The sequence below is a fragment of the Chiloscyllium plagiosum genome, unplaced genomic scaffold, assembly GCF_037043375.1.
Source record: "Chiloscyllium plagiosum isolate Xiang-an unplaced genomic scaffold, Cpla_swu_hap1 HiC_scaffold_37, whole genome shotgun sequence".
Taxonomy (NCBI): domain Eukaryota; kingdom Metazoa; phylum Chordata; class Chondrichthyes; order Orectolobiformes; family Hemiscylliidae; genus Chiloscyllium; species Chiloscyllium plagiosum.
Genome location: NW_028270175.1, coordinates 14,885,853 through 14,909,031, shown reverse-complemented (window position 1 = coordinate 14,909,031; position 23,179 = coordinate 14,885,853). Strand labels below are relative to the sequence as shown.

General features: G+C 40.3%; 1 protein-coding gene across 2 annotated transcripts in view; it reads left to right on the top strand.

Annotated features, from left to right (window-relative positions):
* The window catches only part of LOC122540385 (uncharacterized), a 435,023-nt gene that overhangs the window by 64,184 nt on the left and 347,660 nt on the right, over nucleotides 1-23,179 (top strand). For both annotated transcript variants that reach the window (XM_087980369.1, XM_043676046.2), the window contains exon 4: nucleotides 7,554-7,658. In XM_087980369.1, coding sequence (XP_087836495.1) covers nucleotides 7,554-7,658 — 105 coding nt within the window. The remainder of the gene's footprint in view (nucleotides 1-7,553; nucleotides 7,659-23,179) is intronic.

The window sequence follows — 23,179 nt, the reverse complement described above, 5'->3', positions numbered from 1 at the left end:
AACATCTAGGTGTGAACATGAACTGTACAATCCTATAATTCACTGAGCTTACAACCTTTCAGAAAATAAACTACTGATAACATTTTATGACATGAAAAAGTATGAACAGGGAGGTTCCTGTTCCTATTTCTTCTGGTCTTATGGTCTTCCAGTCAAAGGCCACAGTTGACCAGGAAACTGGAAACTCCACCAGTGAATCTGTAGAATGCAGAATCTCCAAACACACTGTTCAACTGCCAGAGTTATCACAAAAAGGAATCTTGTAACTTAACTGCAACATTTCACCATCTACTCTTCTTGGTCAAACCAAAAGCAGATTTGCACGTATTTTCAAGTTTGTTTTACCTTCTCATTTCTAATCTGGAATTACATATTGCATTTTATTTTTCCTCATGTTTCAGTAGTTAATAAACCTTAAGTTTATCAGAAAATCCTGATTAAATTAGCTCCTTTTAAAACATAAATATGTTGGAATTAGGAAAGATATCCATCCACTCGTGAAGGGATTCTTTGTATTTAGTTAATCTTGTTGTGACTTTGACTTGAATGAAAAATGGGAGCCAGTTCCTCCCTCCTCACCATCATGACAAACTGACTAACCTCTTTTGACAACTCACGGTAACAAACTTCAACCCCATAACTTTCTCACTCAGAATTGAGAGTGCTATTCCCATTCAGCTGAACCTTGGAAAGTTTACTGTCTTCCTTTAGACTGTTAAAGCTTTGTTTTTTTTCTCCTTAAATGGAGGTTGTATGCAAGACCTCAGATGCTAATTGCTGTTTCTTAAACCACATAACAATGACCTTTAACACATACTGGTATTGATACAAACAAACAATAGTTGCCTCTGGAGTTGTAGTAGCTGAGTGAATATCTACTTGTGTGATTGCTGTGATTTCTATTTGCTTCATGCTAGATCATCCAAAGAAAGGAAATTGAAATTTGTACATTTTATATCATGTTTTTCTGTTGTCTTGTTTAATGCAGGCAATGTTTCTGTTTGGATTCTACTAACATGTATTTCAGTTTTAATGGGTAGCAGTTCCTCTGTGGCAGGAAGGGAAAGGAAAGGAGTAGGAAGAGAGTGGGAAAAGGTTCTATAATGCTGATATATAACCAAACAAAGCATGAGATACATGATCATTTGTTTAAAATAGGAGCTGCCCTGCAAGCTTTGGTTTAGAGTTAGGTAGTAGTACAAGGGGTGACATTGTGTTTCAGTGGCTGTGTGGGTAACAGCTCTTTAGTGCTGGTAGTGCTGTTTTGAAGAGCAGAAAGAAAATCCGAAAACAATGCTGGAAATGCTTAGCCGGTCAGGCCGCATCCAGTGGAGGAAGAAAAACAGAAGCATTAGCATTTCAGCTGTGGACACTTTGTCTAAGAACTTTGATAACACACTAACATGTTTGCTTTCTTCAGAATAGCTAACTGACTTAGTCAGCATTTACAATGTATTTTGCTTTTGTTTCAGGTTTGCAACATTTACACAATTTTACTTCTTGAAGAGCAGGATTGCAAATTGCAAACCCATATAAAATATTTTTGTCAAGACGTAATTTCTGGTGTGACCTTTGATGAGGCACAGTTTCATTTTCCAAAACTTTTCAGCTCAGTGACCCAGTCAGCTTGAGCTCTGTTGGCACCATCTTACGTTCGGGGCTTTCTCAGACTATGGGCTGCACAGATACAATAAACATAGGAACAGGAGGTGCCTGTTCAATTCCTTAAGCCTAAACCACCATTCAATTAATTTCTTGTTGATTTTTACTTAACTGTATTTACCCAATTTTCGTCCATTTCCCTGCATGCACTCACTCAACAAAATGCCATCTATTCCAGTTTTGAAAGCTTTGATTGTCCCAGCATTCACACTTTTAGAGGAAAGATTTCACAGTTTTATTAACCTTTATATGAAGATGCTTTATGACTTTTCTCCAGGATGGCTTAGCTCTGATTTTACATCTGTATTTGTGTGTTCTATCCTTCTTTGAAGGAAATTGTTTCTCTCTACCCCCCCTGTGGAATTTTTTCAATATTTCAAATGCCCCAGTTTTCCATACTCGAAGATATAGAAGTCTAATTTACTTTTTAATGTATCTAAGTGCTGTTTGGCTATATGCATGGCCATATGTTACACACTTGTGTGAAGGTTTTGATGGGACTGTTTGTGTTTTATGCTTTTGTGCATCTGCATGTATTTACAAGTGGGCACATGTGTTTGTACAAGTGTTGCATTTACATGTATGATTGTGTATCTATTTGTGTGTGTGGTAATATCCCACCGTGTACAAGGTGTATGATAAATCTAAGCAATATACCTGTGCAGTTGAAAAATGCAAGGCAAATAGGCGACCTCAATATGTAGTTTAAAAGTTGATTTCTTTCTCCTTTGGGCCTAAAGGGAATCAAAGGATAGTGGGGAAATGTGGAATCAGAAGCTCAGTTGCCACCATCTCCTTCAGATTCACTACTCCACAATATGACTGCTATCTCATTAAGCAATGTGTCTTGTGCATTGAAATGTCTTTGCAATCTCCAATTCTGTTTAGCAGGGCAATGATTGATCGTGAGTTTCTTGCTACTTTTCTAGACACCCAGTTGCACGATTAACATGATACAATTTGGACTAGCTTTCCAATTCTGTGCTGCCAGCAGGGACCTCAACTGCTTGAATCTCAAGGTCATAAAATGACCCATTGCTCTTCTACTGGTATTAGAGAACAGGCTAAAAATATCAGTGAAGTTTAACAGATTGAAATCAGTACAGACTGTGAAGGCCATGGTCCAAGTTCAATGATCTTTGCTTGTGAAGGAGTAAGGGTGCTACAATTGGAACCAGACTGGGGCAGTGTAAATAATCATTACCTATAACTACTTCTGTATGTGTCTTGGAAGTAATTCATGGTTAGTGTACAACCGAGCTTTATTCTATCCAATTCCAGGAACCCATTCCAGGCTGTACTTCTGCAAAGAAGGAGCAAATTACTGTCGATGCTGGAATCTGTATTGAAAGCAAAAATGCTAGACATCACAGCAGGTCAGGCAGCATCCATGGAGAGAGAGTCAGCTAAAGGTTCGAGTCTGGATGACTCTTCATCATTGCTTGTACTTCTGCAAGGAAATGTTTGATGGGCCAGAATAGAGTATGCTTAAGCTTTATTTAACCTATGCTAGGAAAGTTTGATGGGACAATTTAGTGGAAGTTTTAGTATGTGTCTAACCCACATGTGACCTTGGAATGACTGCTGAACAGTAATGCTGCTCTAGTCCAGAGGTATGAACTTTTAAGACCAACTGCAATTCAAAGTGGAGCTTAATTTCTATTTTGTAGAAATGCTGTAATAATCGTCTTGTTTTTAAAATATTGAAACAGAAATTAGGAACACAAACGATCCATTCGGCCCTTTGAGCCAGTCCCACCATTTATTATGATCATGGCTGATCATCTACTCTAATCCCACATTTCCCCTCTATCCTTCGATCCCTTTAGCCCCAAGTACTATATCTTTCTTTAAATTATTCAGTGTTTTGACCTTGACTGCTTTTTGTGGTTATGAATTCCACAGGGTTCACCACTGTCTGGGTGAAGAAATTTATCTTCATCTCGGTCCAAAGTGGTTTAGCCTATATCTTTTTGTCTGTGACCTCTGGTTCTGGATTGACTCTGAAGCCAGAGATTTTGCAGTAGCTTTTGACAGTTTCAGCCTGCTTTGTGTTGCTATTCCAATGGAAATTGTATGCTTTATTGGAAACCAAGTCTCCAGAAACTGTGCCAAACACAGTTAAGGGATTGACATTGTTGTATGGAGACGGAGAAGGTCAGCAGCTAAAAATAGCCAAAATTGCACCAAGTGATTTATTGACAGTGATTTAATTGGATGAATGTGGTGAGGGCACGGGGGGTCTGAAGTGAGAAAAATATGAGCTGTCTTTGATATGACCGAGAGATATTTTGGCCAGAGCAGATTGAACTGTAATTGGAAACATTTCTATTTTGAAATTATTCATTTTTTCCTACAATGGCCAATAGGTAGAATAGTAGTAACACTAAAATTGTCATTTAATAAGTGATCCCTTTCTCCTGTCTTAAACCTCCAACATTAAAATGGCAAGTCTGGCTTTCTCTCTTGTTCAGCCATGCTTGTAAGTACACTTGTTCTACATATTCAACAATTGGAAAGGCCATTTGGCCCATCATGCCTTACCAAGACTTTGGAAGAGCTTGCAAATTAATCCCATTGCACTCTTTTCTTTCCCTACACTCCTGCATAGTTTACCTTGTTTGTATTTCTCCGTGGAATGTAGGTGTTGCTGACAAGACCAATGTTACATCCAATTACATTCCCATTACACCAGTATCTCCTCCTATTTATACATCCAGTTGCATTTTGAAATTTATTTTAGGAATATAGGAGCAGGAGTAGGCCATTCAACCCCTCAAACTTACTCTGCCATTCTAGATCATGGCTGATCATCTACATCGATGCCACATTACCACACTATTCCCATATCCCTTAATGGCATTAGTCACTGCAAATCTGTCAATCTCTGTCTTGAACTGAGCTTCCACAGCACTCTAGAGTAGAGAATTCCAAAGATTCACCACACTCTGAGTGAAGAGGTTCCTCTTCATCTCAATCTTAACTAGCTTGCCTTTATAGAGTCACAGAGTTGTATAGCATGGAAACAGACCCTTTGGTCCAACTGATCCAGATATCCTAAATGAATCTGGCCCAGGTTTAATTCTGAGACAATGTCAACCTCTGCAACTCCTCTGTCTATCCCTTTTGAGTTTTGGAAGTTTCTATAAGATCACTTCTCCTTATTCTAAATTCCAGAGATTATAGGTCTAGTCCTCTCAACTTCTCCTCATAGACCAGTAAAACCATGCCAGCAATCAGCCTGGTGAACTTCCTTTGTATTCTTTATGGCAAGTATATATCCTTCCTTAGACAATGGACAACTGCACACAATAATCCAGTGTTCTACACAACTAAAGTAAGACTTCTTTGCTGCTGAACTCAAATCATCTTGCAATTGAGGCTAACATACCATTTGAGTTCCTATTTGCTTGTTGATAGAGTCTCCTTAGATTAGATTCCTTACTGTATGGAAACAGGCCCTTCGGCCCAACAAGCCCAGACTGACCCTCTGAAGACCTATCCCCTACCCTATATTTATCCCTGAATAATGCACCTAACACTATGGCCAATTTAGCACAGCCAATTCACCTGACCAGCACATTTTTGGATTGTGGGAGGAAACCCAAGTGTACACGAGGAGAATGTGTAAACGCCACACAGACAGTCACCCAAGGCAGGAATTGAACCCGGGTTCCTGGAGCTATGAGGTAGCAGTGCTAACCACTGAGCCACCGTGCCACACCTTTTGTTACCCTTTCAGACATTGCATTTCAGATCATACCTAAAGTAACTCCACAAAGGCCAGTATCCTGTCACCAAGGTCACCCTTTATTTACAAGTGCATTGTACTTGAGACAGATCAAGCTCCCTCAGAGCCAACTCTCAGACTGAACAGGAAGCCTGATACTCCTGTTTTCACCTGTCAGCCAGGGCTCCCTGATTAGTCCAGGTTAACAGCCTCAATCAGGAAACTCATATTCTAAGAGGTACATCTGGTTGACCTCATTGCAATCACCACACTTGTTCCCTTCTAAGTCTGGGGAGTAGGCCTGTTCTTTTTCTTGTAGCCTTTCCTTGGCTGTTTTTTTGCACCAGATCCAGGGCAGTTTGTACCAGCGTATATGGGCCACCTCTTGCACCTGGAGTATTTTGGAAGAATCCGTAGGTAAGGATATTAGTGAGAGTGGGTCATGTCATTTGTGGCTAGTTGATTTACAAATCTTCTCAAAATTCTCTATATTTTAGTCTGTTAGCTTTTTAATGTTAAGCTTGGTGCACTCAACTGGTAGGTGAGAGCAGATTTATGAAGAACAATTGCTGACTGTCTCCATGTTAACATTATCTCTAAGATTGTTAGGGAATGATACGGATACTGATGAGTTTCTTATTCCATTATTTACAGGCTTTCACAGGAATTATTCTATTATTATCAATAACTACTATATACAATGACAGCTTCTATTAATAATAATTTTTCATATCCTGAATATGTGGTAGAATGAATTGCCAGAGAATTCACTGCGTCATATGTTTTGAACTCAGTGGAATCAGCTGGCCCAAGACTTGTCAAATTCTGAAGAACCCATTATAACACAACTCGCTCTGTACCTCTTTCACTCTGGCGTTTAAGAATCCACCATATGTTTCAATGTATTACCTCATTCAAGTAGCTGGACTTTTTTTTTAACAAGAATGACTCCATAAACTGTGCTTTTACAAGGCTGAGGTAACGGTTTGATTGCCTTTTCTTATTAGATAAAAGATTATTTGACTGGAATCCTCTTAACTGAACATTAACAAAATGTCATATTTTGCTTTATAATACTCCCATGAAGCACTTTAGGATGTCTTATTATGTTAAAATTGCTATACAAATATAAGTTGTTGTTATTGCCAAACAAAGTTAATAAAAAGTTCCTTAGAAGATATTTTTACCTCCTGCGACTGCCTTCCACAATTCCAGCCAATGCAAACTTCTGAGGAAGACAAAATAAAGGTTAAAAAATTGTGACCAATTCGAAGAAAAATTCTCAGAAACTCGTCTCATTTCCCTCTGGTAATTAAGCAAATTCCAGAAGAATTATGTTTAGCCACCACTGGGCGAATAACTCATTAATAAACCCCTCTAACTCCCTCCTCCCTTAGGAATGTCTCAACTTTCCATAAGGAGCTGCTCAGTAATTTTAGTTCATCTTCTTCTATTCTTTGCAACCTTGATAATGTCTTGAACTGTGGCGTTGAACCTTCACTCTCATGTTGCATGATGTGGGGGGCGTTTAACCATTCGCTCTGGTGGGGGCCTTGACCTCTCTCACTTAAGACCTTTTACACTTGAGGGTCTTGGTGAATTTTGGTCCTTCACCCAAGTTATTCAGTAAGTCTTTTGAAAAAAAACTGAAATGGTAACTGCAGTTTGTCTGATTTTGCAGTTGGCTTATTTACAATAAGCCATAGCAACATGTTCACCTGAGGTAGCAGCAAACTATTTTCAGCCTCAAATCTGAACTGACAGGTGTTTAAAGGGGGAAAACTGGACAAGGTATTAATAGGAATAGGACAAGAAAGGAGACTAGCAGAACTCGCAGTGGAGTTAAAAGGGGGTGAGAGAGTTCTCTCGACTGGGCACTTGTGATTTAGGAAAACAGTAAGCTCAAATACCGAGGTCAGTCAAGAATACAGGGAAGCAAACTGAAGCAGGTGAAATTAGGGTTAGATACCGCACCACAAACTGACGTTGATTGTGAATTTATGACCCAAATGGAGTAATTGTTACAGGTAAATGATAAAAGAAAAATAGTTTACAGAAACCAGCCTGCTTTCATCGAGTTTAAGCCAAGTGGGTGCTGTTCACATTTGCCTTTTGTGATTAATGGGAGGTCTCTCTCTCTCTATCTCTCTCTGACCTACAGCCATTTGCAGTTATGGTGTATGCTTTAATGGTGGCAAGTGTATTGAGGGAATGTCACAGTTGTGCCACTGCCCACAGGGTTTCCAAGGTCCTCGTTGCCAGTATGGTGAGTAGCCATTTTATGTTCCTGTTCCTTTTCACATGTTAGATATGTAGTTTTTTAATGTTGGCAGGGCTGTGGGAGGGAAGGTAACAGAGAGAATTTACTGAAGATGGTACGTCAGAATTTTAAACAATGTTGAAAATTATGGATCAGTGGATAACTTGCAGCAAGCTGTAAGAGATGGATATTATGTGCAATTGGTTGGCTGATTCAACCAACCAGGTAATCATCATGTTTGGACTGTGAGCTATTAATCATGGGAGTGTTAAAATAAGAACAGAAGTCAGTCATTCAGCCCCTCTAGCCTGTTTCGTCATTCAGTTAGATTATGGTCGATTTGAATCTCGACTCCAGTTATCTGCCGTGATTCTGTAATCCGGAGCAAAATGCTTTCAGTCTTAGTTTCGAAAATTTCAGGTGACCACCCCCCTCGCCTCTCCTTTCATCATTTCCCATTGCCTCAAAAGCTTTCTAAGGGAGAAAGTTCCAAATTTCAATTCACTTTGGGATGCACGTGAAGAACTGCACCCTGACATTACCCTAATAATAGAGACAAGCTTTTTCCCAGGTTGAACGATTCAATAACGAGAGGTCATGCTTTCAAGGTGAGAGGTGGAAAGTTTAAGGGGGAATACACGTGGCAAGTACTTCACACAGAGGGTGGTGGGCGTTTGGAATGCGTTGCCAGCAGAGGTGGTAGAGGCAGGCACGATAGATTCATTTAAGATGTGTCTGGACAGATGCATAAGTAGGTGGGGAGCAGAGGGATACAGATGCTTAGGAATTGACTGACAGGCTTAGACAGTACATTTGGATCGGCTCAGGCTTGGAGGGCCGAAGGGCCTGTTCCTGGGTTGTAAATTTTCTTTGTTCTTTGTTATTTAAATGGAAAAACTCAAATGTTAATGTTATGTTTCCATGTTTTAAACTGCCTTCACTGTTATGTCTTTTTGTAGAAGTTACCACTTTCTTACTGGGACAGGGAGAGGTGTGTTCATTTTCCCTTGGTTGTAGATGTTTCAGGATGGAAATAAACTAAAATCCAAATAGTGTGAGAACGGAAAGGATGGGGGGGGGGTCAAAATTATCCAGATGTGCTGTGAATGGAACAACATTTTCTGGAATTCAATCCCCGCTCTTTTATCATTTAGGAGTGGCTAATGGAGTTTAATTTAGGTAAATGTGAGGTGCTGCATTTTGGAAAGACAAATGAAGGCAATGAGTACCTCCAGACTTTTTGTTCACAAAACCACTTTGAAATTCCATCCCAGTGTATCTTGGCCATAGAGAGCATGTTTTCAACCCATGGCCCCTGCTGGATTGGCAGACTTAAGCTTGAACATCGAAAGGACACCACAGCTATCTGCAGTACCCCTGAACTGCCCTGCCCAACGCATTAACAATAGAACTTATGGTCATGATCCTATCCTCCCATTTCATATAATTGAAACAGCCTATCTAACTGGTTTGCTTTCAGTATCACCACATGTTAAAAACTTTACCTATTTCCTTGCTAAATCCAGCCAAGCCCAAGACAAGATATCCAACAATGAAACGCCCATTCTGTTGTCGTGGCTCTGCAGTGCTACGAAATTAAGTAGCCTCAATAATCATCGCCCCATCCCTCCCCCTCACCAGAAACAATATTTTATAGGCAGTTAGTGTATTAGTGTATTAGTAAAGAGTGTATTAGTACTCCCTACCTTCCCCTGAGGATTTCAGCCATTTCCTAAGAATTGCATCCCAACAATGTAGCAGAGATTAAAAAGAAGTGGCCAGCTGACAATCTCTGCTGGAGAAGTAAATGATTTGGTGCACTCAGAAAGTGGAAGTAGGTACAAGATACACAGTCAGCTACTAACATCAGACATATTGTAACTAAACCAGCTGGTAACATAAGACATGCCATAACCAGACATAACACCTATAAGGTAAGGCACACTATAACATACAAATCTATCAGATGCCTGACATGACCCCATAATCAAACTGCAGCAATACTTGGGGGGGGGGGCCCTATTTAATCAACAGTATTATGTCCTAAAATTAAAAATCACACAACACCAGATTATAGTCAACAGGCTTATTTGGAAGCACTAACTGTTGAAGTGCTGCTTCTTTATCAGGTGCTTCCAAATAAACCTGTTGGTCTATAACTTGGTATTGTGTGATTTTTAACTATCACCTAAAATCTCTTTGTTCATGCCATTTATTCTACAGTTTGCAGACTGGTAAACTGTAATAACTGTATGGACCATTAATCTCCTTTGCTAACCCCCTAATGGCTTTGAGTGCTGACAATTGTTATGGACGAGGCCAGATCACCCAAAACATTCTTAAGCAGGCAGCCCAGGCCATAACTTTGCAATTTGTTTCGGTAAGTGTACAGTGAAAATTACCCAGAGTAAGTTAGCTAGGTTGACTACCAGGTTTCAAAACAGACAAAAATTAAATCACAAAGTTACATAATGAAACACAAAGCACAGAATAAATAGCCCCTATAGAACCCAGTCAATCCAAACTCGACTTAATTATGCTGTTCTGAATGTACATGACAGTCCCAATAAGCAACCCCCCCTCTAAAAAAGAGTAAAAAAATGAAACAAATGCTTATAGGTTGAAGTTAGAAGGGCAGAAGGAGAGAGAGAGAGCCTGTTTCCACACAGCTGAACTCCTAACTAGTTCTGGACTGAACTGCCCAGCTAGAGAGCAGACCACTCCCCTTTCATTGTAGAGGTCACTTCTAAAACATGATCACTTTGGCCTGCAGTCTCATCTGTTTACATTTAAACAAAAGGTGTCTCAAAATCCTTTCTCACCTCTGTACCAAACTAGCCACCATGGAGCCGGGAGAGTTTTATGACGCCTCTGAGAAAAACCGAGAACATAGTATTCGTGAGAAAAGGAACAGCTTTTAGAAAAAAAGGGACCAGCTTTGTGACACCTCTGCCCTTAAAGAAAATGAACCATCAATATCAAAAGATGGCTTCATTTTTAAAACTCTTCAGAAACAAACTGGTTAGTAATCTAAAACACACTATACACATACAAACGCTATACTAACTATACACATACAAACATGTACAATCACGTGCAATTTCAGACTGTGATGCACCTGCCACCGAACGTCCCGTATCTTTACATGCACAATTGTCAAAATGATTGGCTGCAACAACAAGCTCTACCTAAATAGTTTGTCCTTAAAATTTTTCTGCAAGTGTCAATGGGTTATGATCAGTGTATATGATTGTCACAGATGCATTGCTGGAAATATAAGCACTGAAATGTTGTAATGCCAACACCAAGCTCAAAGTCTCTTTCTCTGCCGTTCAATATTTCTGTTGATGAGCGTTCAACTTCCTGGGAAAATCCCAATGGGTCTTTCTATCTCCTCATCATCCTTCTGCAGGAGCACTGCACTGACACCCATGTCACTGGCTTTGATAGCCACCCTGAAAGGCTTCATGTAATCCGATGTGGCTAATACTGGGACAGTGGCTAACACAGTTTTTAGACTGTCAAATGCCTTTTGAAGGTCCGCTGTCCACTGAAACCTTTTGCCCTCTTTTAACAATTCGGTGAGTGGAGCAGCCACACTGCTAAAGTTCGGCACAAACTTTTGGTAAAATCTACTCAATCCCAGGAACTGTAATACTGCTTTTTCTCGTCGACGGTGTGGTAAATTCCCCAATTATTTTTGATTTCGCATTCCGTGGGCCCATTTGTCCATGTCCAATAACATGGCCCAGGAAGGTGTCTTGGCCTTTGGCAAATTCACTTTTAGCTAGGTTTACCACCAAACCTGCCTTCCGAAGTCCATCGACCAAGTCCGATAAATGCTGTTCCATGAGTGACTAAAAACCACCAGGTCATCAATGTATACCACACAATTGGGTAAATCAGTAATTCCCTTATTAGTTAGTCTCTGAAATGTGGCTGGAGTGTTTTTCATACCAAACGACATGACTTTAAACTGATATAGTCCATTTGGCGTTACGAAAGCCAAAATTGCCTTTGCTCTCTCTGACACAGATGCGTGTCAGTAGCCTCTGAGCAAGTCCAACTTAGAAATGTAACTTGCCTGTCCCACTTTTTTGACACAGTCCTCCAACTGTGGAATTGGATATGTATCAGTCTTTGTCATGGCGTTGACTTTGCGATAGTCTACACATAACTGTTGGGTACCATCTGGCTTTGGCACCATGACTATGGGTGAGCTCCAGTCACTGTAACTCACTTTGTTTGTGCCATATCAGAGCATGCACTGTATCTCCTTCTGAACCCGTGCCAACTTTAGATAGTTATACCTGTAAGGATGTTGCTTAATCGGAACAGCATCTCCTATATCTACATCGTGCACAATTAGGTTAATATTTCCCACTTTATATCTGCATATCTTCCCATATGATAGTAATAACTCTTTCAGGTCATTTTGATTTTCTTGTGGAAGGTAACTCAATACTTTATTCCATTTTTTGACAACTTCCTCATTGTCCAATTTGATTTGAGGAATGTCCAATTCAGAACCCTCTGAACTTGATTTTTCCTTCTGTGCTGTAATCATTAACACCTTCTCCTCTTGCTTTCCTTCCCTATCAAAATACCTTTTGAGCATATTCACATGAGACACTGTGACATTTCTCCTGTCTGGAGTCCTTATCACGTAGTTCACCTCACTCAATTTGATAAGGTCCACTAAACCTGGCTTTTAAAGGCTTACTTGTTACTAGAAGTAACACCAATACCTTATTTCCAATGGCAAAATTGCAAATTTGTGATTTCTTATCCGCTTCCTGTTTCATTATATTCTGCGATACTTTTAAATGCTGTCCAGCTAACTCTCCAGCTCTATTTAATCATTCTCTAAAATTTGACACATAGTCCAAATGAATGGTCTCTGAATTCTGACTTATTAGTTTTTCCTTAATCAAGTTTAACAGTGCTTTTACTTCATGCCCAAAAATTAATTCAAATGGACTAAATTTGGTCAATTCATTTGGTGCATCTCTGATTGTAAAAAGTACAAACAGAACTCTCTTATCCCAGTCATCTGGATAATCCGGACTATAAGCCCTCAACATGGTCTTTAGTGTTTGATGCCCTCCCACTAGCACTCCCTGCATTTCTGGATGGTACACAGTAGAGTTGAATTGCTTTATTCCCAGGTTACCCATAACCTCCTTGAATAGTTTGGATGTGAAGTTGATCCTTGATCTGACTTGATCGCTACTGGTAGTCAGTATCTTGTAAAAAAAATTAAGTAATTTTCCTACAACCCTTTTAGCTGTGATGTTGGTAATGGGATTGCCTCTGGAAATCTAGCCGACACATCCATTATTGTTAATAAATACTTATTCCCACTTTTTTGTTTGAGGTAGGAGACCTATGCAATCAATCAAAACTCTTGTAAAACGTTCCTCAAATGCTAGAATAGATTTTAAAGATGCAAGTTTTATTACTGCCTGTGGTTTTCCGATTAGCTGACATGTATGACAGTTCAACTACATCCGTGTGTAGTCCAGGCCAGTAAAAATGTCTTTGTATTTTAGCCTGTGATCTTCACCTCTAAATTACCTCCAAGTGGTAGCTCATGCCCCACTTGCAGCACCTCCTTTCTATACCTTACTGGCAAAACAATTTGATGAATCTCTGCCCATTTCCCATCTGCTTGAATATGTGATGGTCTCCATTTCCTCATTAAGACACCATTTGTTAAGTAATAACACACAGTGATGTATTCACTGCCCTCTGTATATGCCATTTGGTATAACTGTTTTAAATTCTCATCTTTCTGCTGTAACTCAATATGTGTAGCAAAGCTAAAGATGTTTACCTAGTTGCTCCTGCACTGTCCCACTTACTTGATCAAAAAAAACTCAGATAAAGCAATGTCAGCTTCCTTATCTGTGCCTTTTGATGTCTCCTGCTTCAACCTGTGCCTCTGTGATCTTGTGATCACACAATCTGGGAAAATTCCTGGATAAACATCCTTCATTTCTTCAGTTGCCTGTGTCTCCACTGGCTTTTCAACTAGAATAGGCAGAATGCCTCCTGTGAGTTAGCTATATCATTTGCAGGGATAAATTGTATTCCTGCATCTGAGAGTTTGTCCTGTACCCCTACCACAAATTCCCCACCGTTCTCTGGACTCTCTAGCCTTACTATACATAATTGAGCACTTTTTGTATCTCCATGAATTCCTGTTACCAGTACTTTTTCTGGCGATAGTCTCTCAGGAGTACATATCTCCTCATCCTTCAGCATTACAGACTGAGAGGGTCCTGTGTCCCTTAATATTGTAACCACTTTACCTGCTACTCCTGGCCTATGTAAATAAACCTTACCCTTGCATGTACATTTTTTAAGCAGATCTGGCACCTCCTCCTTAATCAACCTCTGATCATCTTGTACACTCTGAGGCAGTCGTCTAACTTCCCTTGTGCTTTTTGTTACTTGTCCAACAGAACTCCCAGGCTTGTCCGGTTTTCCTACATCTGGCTTTCTCCTGGCCCACCAACACTGATTTCATGTGACCCACTCTATTACAGTGAAAATACTGGAGCTTCATAACTTCTTTCTCCCCCTCAAGGGTTTCTTTTTTACCCTGTGGTAAGTTATCCCTATGATCTTCACTGAGATCCACCTTTCCCTTTCCACCTGAGGATTTCTCTTCGCTCCAATTTCTATCTCTCATTGATTGTAGTTGATTCTGGAAGTCAAACCATCTTTTATGGACCAGCTCATAATCATCAGCCACTTCAGCTGCTAACCTTGTCGTTTTAACTCTCTGCTCTTCCACATGAGTTTGCACTACTTCCTCACTAAAGTTACCTTCAGCTTTTATCTCCAGCCTTTTAAGCTGACTTCCCTTTTTAAGTGTCAGTTTTTGAAGTTCAAAAGCTCTCTCTTTTCTTTCTCTTCTGCTGCTCTCTCTTTTTCCCTCACTTCTGCTTTTAATCGTAACTCAAACTGAATCATTTCTGCTGTCCTTTTCCTTATCTCTCACCTTTAACTCAAGCTGCTTCATTTACAAGCCATCTCTACAGTATCCTTAAGATTCTGATGGTGTATCCAGCAAGTTTAAATGCTGAGCTACTGCTGTAATTATCTCTCCTTTCCTCACAGAAGCAAGCAGGTCCAATCCCAGCTGGTCTGCTAATTCCTGCAGTTTGGTCTTATTCACCTTTTGTAAAACTTCCAAAATCACCGCATCCACTTCCAGAAAGCTTTTGGCAGCTGGAAGAGTCATTTCTATCCCAAGCTTTGTCTACCCAACCAAACCAACACCCAAAATAAAGACACTAGCACCGAACACTCGCTGTTTAAATCCCAAATGAGCTCCCAGTCTGTTATGGACGAGGCCAGACCACACAAAACATTCTTAAGCAGGCGGCCCAGGCCATAACTTTGCAATTTGTTTCGGTAAGTGTACAGTGAAAATTACCCAGAATACGTTAGCTAGGTTCACTGCCAGGTTTTAAAACAGACAAAACTTTATTCACAAAATTGCACAATGAAACATAAAGAACAGAATAAAGAACCCCTACAGAACTCAGTCTATCCAAACTAGACTTTATTATACCGTTCTGAATATACACAGCAGCTCCAATAAGCAAACCCTCTTAAAACACAGTAAAAATGGAACCAATGCTTATAGGTTGAAGTTAGAAGGGCAGAAGGAGAGAGAGAGTCTGTTTCCACACAGCTGAACTCCTAACTAGTTCTGGACTGGCACTCCCCTTTCATTGTAGGGGTCACTTCTAAAGCATGACCACTTTGGCCTGAAGTCTCATCTGTTTACATTTAAACAAAATAATCTAATCTAATCTAATCTAATCTAAAAAAAAAAGGCCTCTCAAAATCCTTTTTCATTTCTGTACCAAACTAGCCACTCAGAGCCCGGAGAGTTTTATGACTCCTCTGAAATAAACAAAAAACACAGTATCCTTGAGAAAAGAAACAGCTTTTAGAAAAAAGGGACCAGCTTTGTAACTCAACTGTCACTACAAGGGACTGTTAAAAGTTAACCATGTTAGTGTGTAGAATTGGAGCCACTATAGACTAGGTCACAGCTTTCCTTCCCTAAAGGACATGAGGAGGTACAGTGGCTCAGTGATCAGCACTGCTGCCTTACAGCACCAGGGACCTGGATTCACTTCCCGTATTGGTGACTGTGCAAACTCCACACAGACAATCTCCCCATGCCTGCGTGGGCTTTCTCCGGGTGCTCCGGTTTCCTCCCACAGTCCAAAGATGTGCAGGTTAGGTGAATTGGCCATGCTAAATTGCCCATAGTGTCAGGTGCATTAGTCAGGGGTAAATGTGGGGTAGGGGAATGGGTCTGGGTGGGTTGCTCTTCGGAGGGTCAGTATGGACTTGTTGGGCTGAAGGGCCTGTTTCCATACTGTAGAAAATCTAATCTAATCATTAGTGAACCACTTCTGTGACTGTCTGATAGCTACATGGTCACTCTTACTGATCCTTATTTCCAGGTTTGTTTAATGAAATCTTATATAAAATTACATCATGTAAGCAAAGAAAGAGCCAGTTTATGCTCTTTTCAAGTCTTCTCCCTTTTCCCTCATAAACTTGTCTAACCTCAATTTAAACGCAATTTCACTGCTTGCCTCAACCATGCTCCATGGTAGCTGATTCCCTATTCTCACCATCCTCTGTGAGGAATCCATCCTCTATTTTATATCTTGACGGTTATTTTATATAGGTGGCTTCTAACTTTGCTTGTTCCCAGAGTGGAAACACCTATTCTGCATCTATGCTATTCAAATGCTTTCATAATCTTGAGAACATTCATTTGGTCACTTTTCTTGAGAGAAAAGAAACCCAGAAATGTTTTTTCCTGAAGATATAACATCACATTCCTGATAGTATACTTGTAAATCCTTCTTGCATTCACCCAGTGCTCTGTATCATTTTTTATAATATGGTGGCCACAGTTGTACATTGCATTTATGATTAGATTAGATTACTTACAGTGTGGAAACAGGCCCTTCGGTCCAACAAGTCCACACCGCCCCACCGACACCCACCCATACCCCTACCCCTACATTTACCCCTTACCTAACACTACGGGCAATTTAGTATAGCCAATTCACCTGGCCCTGCACATCTTTGGACTGTGGGAGGAAACCGGAGCACCCGGAGGAAACCCACGCAGACACGGGGAGAATGTGCAAACTCCACACAGTCAGTCGCCTGAGGCGGGAAATGAACCCGGGTCTCTGGCGCTGTGAGGCAGCAGTGCTAACCACTGTGCCACCGTTAAGCCATGTGGCTTAACCAAGATTTGGTACAAGTTTAACATAACTTCTGTTTGGACTGAATTGAAATTCTCAAAATATCAAAACATAGAACATAGAACAATACAGCACAGAACAGGCCCTTCGGCCCACAATGTTGTGCCGAACATTTGTCCTAGCTTAAGCACCTATCCGTGTACGTATCCAATTGCCGTTTAAAGGTCACCAATGATTTTGACTCTGCCACTCCCACAGGCAGTGCATTCCATGCCCCCACCACTCTCTGGGTAAAGAACCTACCCCTGACATCCCCCCTATACCTTCCACCCTTCACCTTAAATTTATGTCCCCTTGTAACACTCTGTTGTACCCGGGGAAAAAGTCTCTGACTGTCTACTCTATCTATTCCCCTGATCATCTTATAAACCTCCATCAAGTCACCCCTCATCCTTCTCCGTTCCAATGAGAAAAGGCCTAGCACTCTCAACCTATCCTCATACGACCTATTCTCCATTCCAGGCAACATCCTGGTAAATCTCCTCTGCACCCTCTCCAAAGCTTCCACATCTTTCCTAAAATAAGGCGACCAGAACTGCACACAGTACTCCAAATGTGGCCTTACCAAGGTACTATATAGCTGCAACATCACCTCATGACTCTTGAATTCAATCCCTCTGCTAGTGAACGCTAATACACTATAGGCCTTCTTACAAGCTCCATCCAGCTGAGTGGCAACTTTCAAAGATCTATGATCATAGACCCCAAGATCCCTCTGCTCCTCCACCTTACTAAAAACTCTACCGTTAACCCTGTATTCCGCATTCTTATTTGTCCTTCCAAAATGGACAACCTCACACTTGACAGGGTTGAACTCCATCTGCCACTCCTCAGCCCAGCTCTGCATCATACCTAAGTCCCTTTGCAGCCGACAACAGTCCTCCTCACTATCCACAACTCCACCAATCTTCGTATCGTCTGCAAATTTACTGACCCACCCTTCGACTCCCTCTTCCAAGTCATTAATAAAAATTACAAACAGCAGAGGACCCAGAACTGATCCCTGCGGAACTCCACTTGTAACTGGGCTCCAGGCTGAATATTTACCATCTACCACCATTCTCTGACTTCGACCGTTTAGCCAGTTCTCTATCCAACTGGCCAAACTTCCCACTAACCCATGCCTCCTGACTTTCCGCATAAGCCTACCATGGGGAACCTTATCAAATGCCTTACTAAAATCCATGTACACTACATCCACTGCTCTACCCTCATCCACATGCTTGGTCACCTCCTCAAAGAATTCAATAAGAAGACCTACCCCTCACAAATCCATGCTGGCTGTCCCTAATCAAGCAGTGTCTTTCCAGATACTCATAAATCCCAGATACTCAAAAACATTTTGCCCTTTGAACCCAGTGTCTCTTAATAATCATTTTAATTAAAGTGACCTATATATGACTGTCTGTGATCCAGCAAAACTGGAAACCTGGACTTAATACATTGCATTTGTGACTTTTTTATTGCTAATTTAGGCATCATTCTCCTTTTGAGGGACCAAGCATTTGGTTCAGTCAGAGGCATCTCACAAGAGAAGGAATGAGCTTTTCTTCTCTTAAAGACAAAATATGTATGTCTCAAAGTTATCAACAGGTCTGAAAATGCCACAATCCTACTCTTTGAACTTGTTACAATTCCCTTTAAGCTAGTGTGCCTGGTTGGGGTCATAATCATGCAGCAAATTATCAGGTTAGTGCTAATGGGTTAAGTAAGAGTTTGCTTCAATTGTTTTAAATGAAAGGATTTAACTATGGACTTTCAAGCCTTTGAATTGTGTCCTTCACAGCCGAATTTATTGTGATTAAACCACCTTAATTTCTTCAGTACAAATACTCATTCAAAGGCTAACAGTCCTCACTGCTTTATTTTCTCTGTTATCTTCTTTCTTTCCCCTTTGCTCACTTTTCTCAGATTGGAGAGTCTTCCCTCCCCCCATAGATACCTACTCTCATATTCTAACAATAACATTTCCAATATTCGCTTGGCTGGTGTCGCATGTTCCAACTCATACAACCTCTTCCAAAGCTTTCATCTTTGTGTTCAAATCATATGAAGGCAGCCTACAGATCTTTACGTGGGTGATGGAATTTTGAGTGAGATGAGTTCAGCAGTTTAAAATAAACTGACAAAGAATGGGTCAAAATAAATAGATTTGAACCTAATCAGCCTGGCAGAAAATGGACAGAATAGGATTAGACACTAATTTTACACCCCATTGATTTTAATCCTCCCCACCTTACTCTTCTTTGTCTTTTGATATCTCTTGATTGTATTCTCTATTAAATTGACATTTGACCTAGTCGCATGCATTTCCCAATGGGCTGTTTAGGCGAAGATTAACCTCTTAATTTCACCACATTATGGATGCAGAAAGGAGAATGTAATTTGCTATTTTTGACCTTTGGAAACAGATGGTATTCAGGCACTGCATCGGCAGTCAGTCATTACTTCAACACTTTGCACGAAAAGAAACAATAGGGTGGAATTGTTACAACATTGGACCAGAACCTCGAAATATTTATAGACACATTTTGCATTTAATGCCAAAGATTTTCTTAAAAGAAAGGACTGCTACAGAAAAAAAACATTGCAGATGTAAATTGAGTAGCCATCTGACAAAGTTGTGTGTGAAGCTAGTGGAATGTTGCACCTGTAATGAGTCAGTCTGAAATTTTCCTGACAAGATTGTGAGGGGACTGACTATCCCAAGCCTCAATAGAAAGCTAACTCTTGCAGCTGTGTCTTTTTTACCATCCAGGAACACATTTAAAGGAAGGGTTAAAACTGATTGCAACATTAGTTTTTGTGTGTGTCTCTGTTGGAACAGAGTGCTGTGAGGACCACAGCTTTGCGTACAGCCATTTTAAGCATGCTTACACTGCAGATGAAACAAAATGGGAAGATTTTGTCTCCCTCTAAGTATTGCCAGCCAATTCAAAAGGAACCAGCATGATTCAATCAATCAAGCAACTTCAATCAATCTACAAACCCACAATCTTGAGACCAACTGCTTAACTGCCAACATTACTGCTACCAGTCCCATCCAGTAAAGGCTACAATATCTACAGTTTGCACTTCATGAACAATTCAAAGACTGATCTGCATTTTGATAAAATTCTATCTTTTTGGATTCACCTCTTATGGCTGCTCAGTATGAATGTGTGTTGAATTATGGTTTCTTCATGTTTTGTAATTGCTAAGCTCACTGTCTTTGTTAGTTGAAGGAAGCCTATTAAAATTTTTTATTTATCTTTAAAACGTAAGTTCATTTGGGTTCAGGAGAAAAGTAAGCTTAATCTTATTGCCAAAGAGAGCTAGTTCATCTCTCCACACCCGGGAGCTTAACGATTTGGGATATTCTGTCAGGAACTGTAACAAATTGGGGAAAGCCGCCTTGGTTGTAACAAAATAAATACCATCTGCTCATTGAAGACATTTGGTAGAAGAACTGAGAGAGATACTGTGATAGACCGTCTGAATGGTGTCTAAACCACCATTAACTGATTCACATTCACATTAAGTTCATGAAACCTTCAATTAGCCTCAAACTCACTGCTCTCCTTTGAGCTGAGATGCACAGATTGGCAAGACTGCAGCATTGACAACAAGTAAACAGAATTGTGAAACAACTAGGGAAAAGAAAATCTGAATTGTGTTCTTAGAATTCAGGAACATTTAGCATTTGTACAGATCAATTTCACTCTCTCCATCCATGTTTTTGCAACTTCATTGGCATCTGGAATGTGTAGGAAATTTGAGCCTTTCTGTTTTCTGATTGCTGGTGTGACTGTGTCATTATATCACGAAAACTCAGACCCGTGCACTGGAGTCCCCTTTCTTCAAGCTCTGCTTGAAGCCCTCTGCTCCCTGTGGCTATATAATTAACTTACAGGCAAGCCTCAACATCCCTGTCCTGAACTCTGGGATATCCAGCTGTCTTTCATTACCTCCATTGAACAGACAACGGAGAGCCCAGTACCCTCTATTATACAGATTCACCGACTCAAACTCAAAGCCAAGGGTCCGTCATTTCTTCAGGCCATTTCTCATGAGGCATCTGTTGTAGGATGATACAGCACGGAAGGGAACCATTCGGCCTTTTGTATCTGTGCCTGTTCTTTGAGAGAGCTTTCCATTCAGTTCTAATCACTTGCTCATGCCCCATACTCTGATAGTTTTTTCCTTTTCAAGTATATATCCGATACCCTTTTGAAAGTTATTAATTACTCTGCTTCCTTTGCCTTTAAGGCAGTTCATTCCCAGATCATACCAATTCGCTGTGTTAAAAAAAATCTTCATCTCCTCCAGGTTCTTTTGCCAAATATCATAAATCACCATCCTCTGGTTGCTGCCAGTTCAGTCCATTTCTTCTCCTCATTAAAGCCTTGCAATGTTGAAATCAAAGCTCACTTTACAGTGACAAATGTTCTTTTCTGATAACTGAAAAATTATGGAACGATCTGCCTAATGTTCTTCTTCTTTTTCGCTTCTAAGCTCCACTTGCTTTTGAAAGTCAAGTTCAGTGTTTCTGACCGATGCATGAGAGCACAGGTACATTGTTAGCTCTCTTTATCCTTATTTTGCTCTGAAGTGTTATTACCTTCTGCAGTGTCTTTAAACATACAAACAACTTGCATTTATATAACAACTTTTAAAGTAAAAATATTCCCAAGATACTAGAGCAGGTAAACAGAATCTTGATTAATGAGGTAGGTTTTAAGGCACATCTTAAAAAGGTAAGAAAGCTACCAAGGCAAAGAGGTTCAGGGAGAGAATTCCACTACTTGGAGTCTTGGCAGCTGAAGGCATGGCTGCTACTGGTAAAGTAATCAAAGTCTTGAGTTCGGAGCCAACTATAGTATCATTCCTTGGACAGAAATGTGTGTTGACCACATCTAGGCAGGCTGCCCTTTGCACTTGCATTCTCATCCTGTGAAGCTTTCTTGCGAGAGCAGTAACATATAAGTTTTAAGCCTCATTCTAACATATCCGTTATCCAGCATTCTGGGAGTAAGGAATTCTTATATAATGATCAGATATAGATACTGCTGTTCCGTAATGTAGATACTTTAAACCACAAACCCACTTGGGACATTATACTAGGACACAGGAGCCTAGAACAGAGTTAGACAAAATCTAACCACTAATCTTGACATTCAATGGTATTATGATTGCTGAATCTCCTACTGTCAATATCCTGAGGGCTACCTTTGACCAGAAACTGAACTAGACCAGCTATATAAGTACTGTAGCTACAAGTGCATGTCAGAGACTAGGAATTCTGTGGGGAGTAACTCACCTCCTGACATCACAATGCCTATCCACCTCCTACAAGGCACCAGGTAATTCAAGGGGCACCAGATAATTCAAGGGTGTGATGGAATATAGAATATTCCCCAATTACCTGGATGGGTAAAGCTCCAACAACACACAAGAAACTCAATGTCATACAAGACAAAGCAGCCCACTTGATTTGCATCCTATCCATTACCTTAAACATTCATTCCCTCCAACACTGACACACAGTAAGTATTATCTATAAGATGCATTGTAGAAATTCAGCAAAGCTCCTTTGACAGCACTTTCCAAACCCATGGTCTTTCCACCTAGAAGGATAAGGTCCACACCACATAAGGACACAAGCACCTGTAAGTACCCCTCCAAACTGCACACCATTCTAATGTGAACTGTATTGCTATTCTTTCAGTGTAACTGGACATAATCCAGGACTGCCATGGTTCAAGAAGGCAACTAATGACCACCTTCTCAAAGCCAGTTCGGCATGGGTAATAACTGTTCGTCTAGCCAGCAATGCCCACAACCTCTGAACAAAATATTAAAAAGTTCACATAGGTTTGTTAACATATGAACCCACAAATATGGATTATAAGGTCACATAGCACTGGCTATCATACCTGTGTGCTAGCTCTTTCACAGAGATTTACTGACATGAACCAACATAACCACTCAGTAATTATGGACAGCCAGACACTGAAAGTGGGACCTCTAATAAATACAGTATAGACTTGCATAGACATTAGCATAGACACAGCAAGATAGGGAGATAATTATATAAATAAACGATCATTACACAGGCAAGAGTAAATAAGTACTTATGGCAGATGAACATAGCTGAATAACTTAATATTCTTTTTAAAAAAAAACTGAAAGTATACTGAAACTTATACAAAAAAAGGACCGATGTGATTA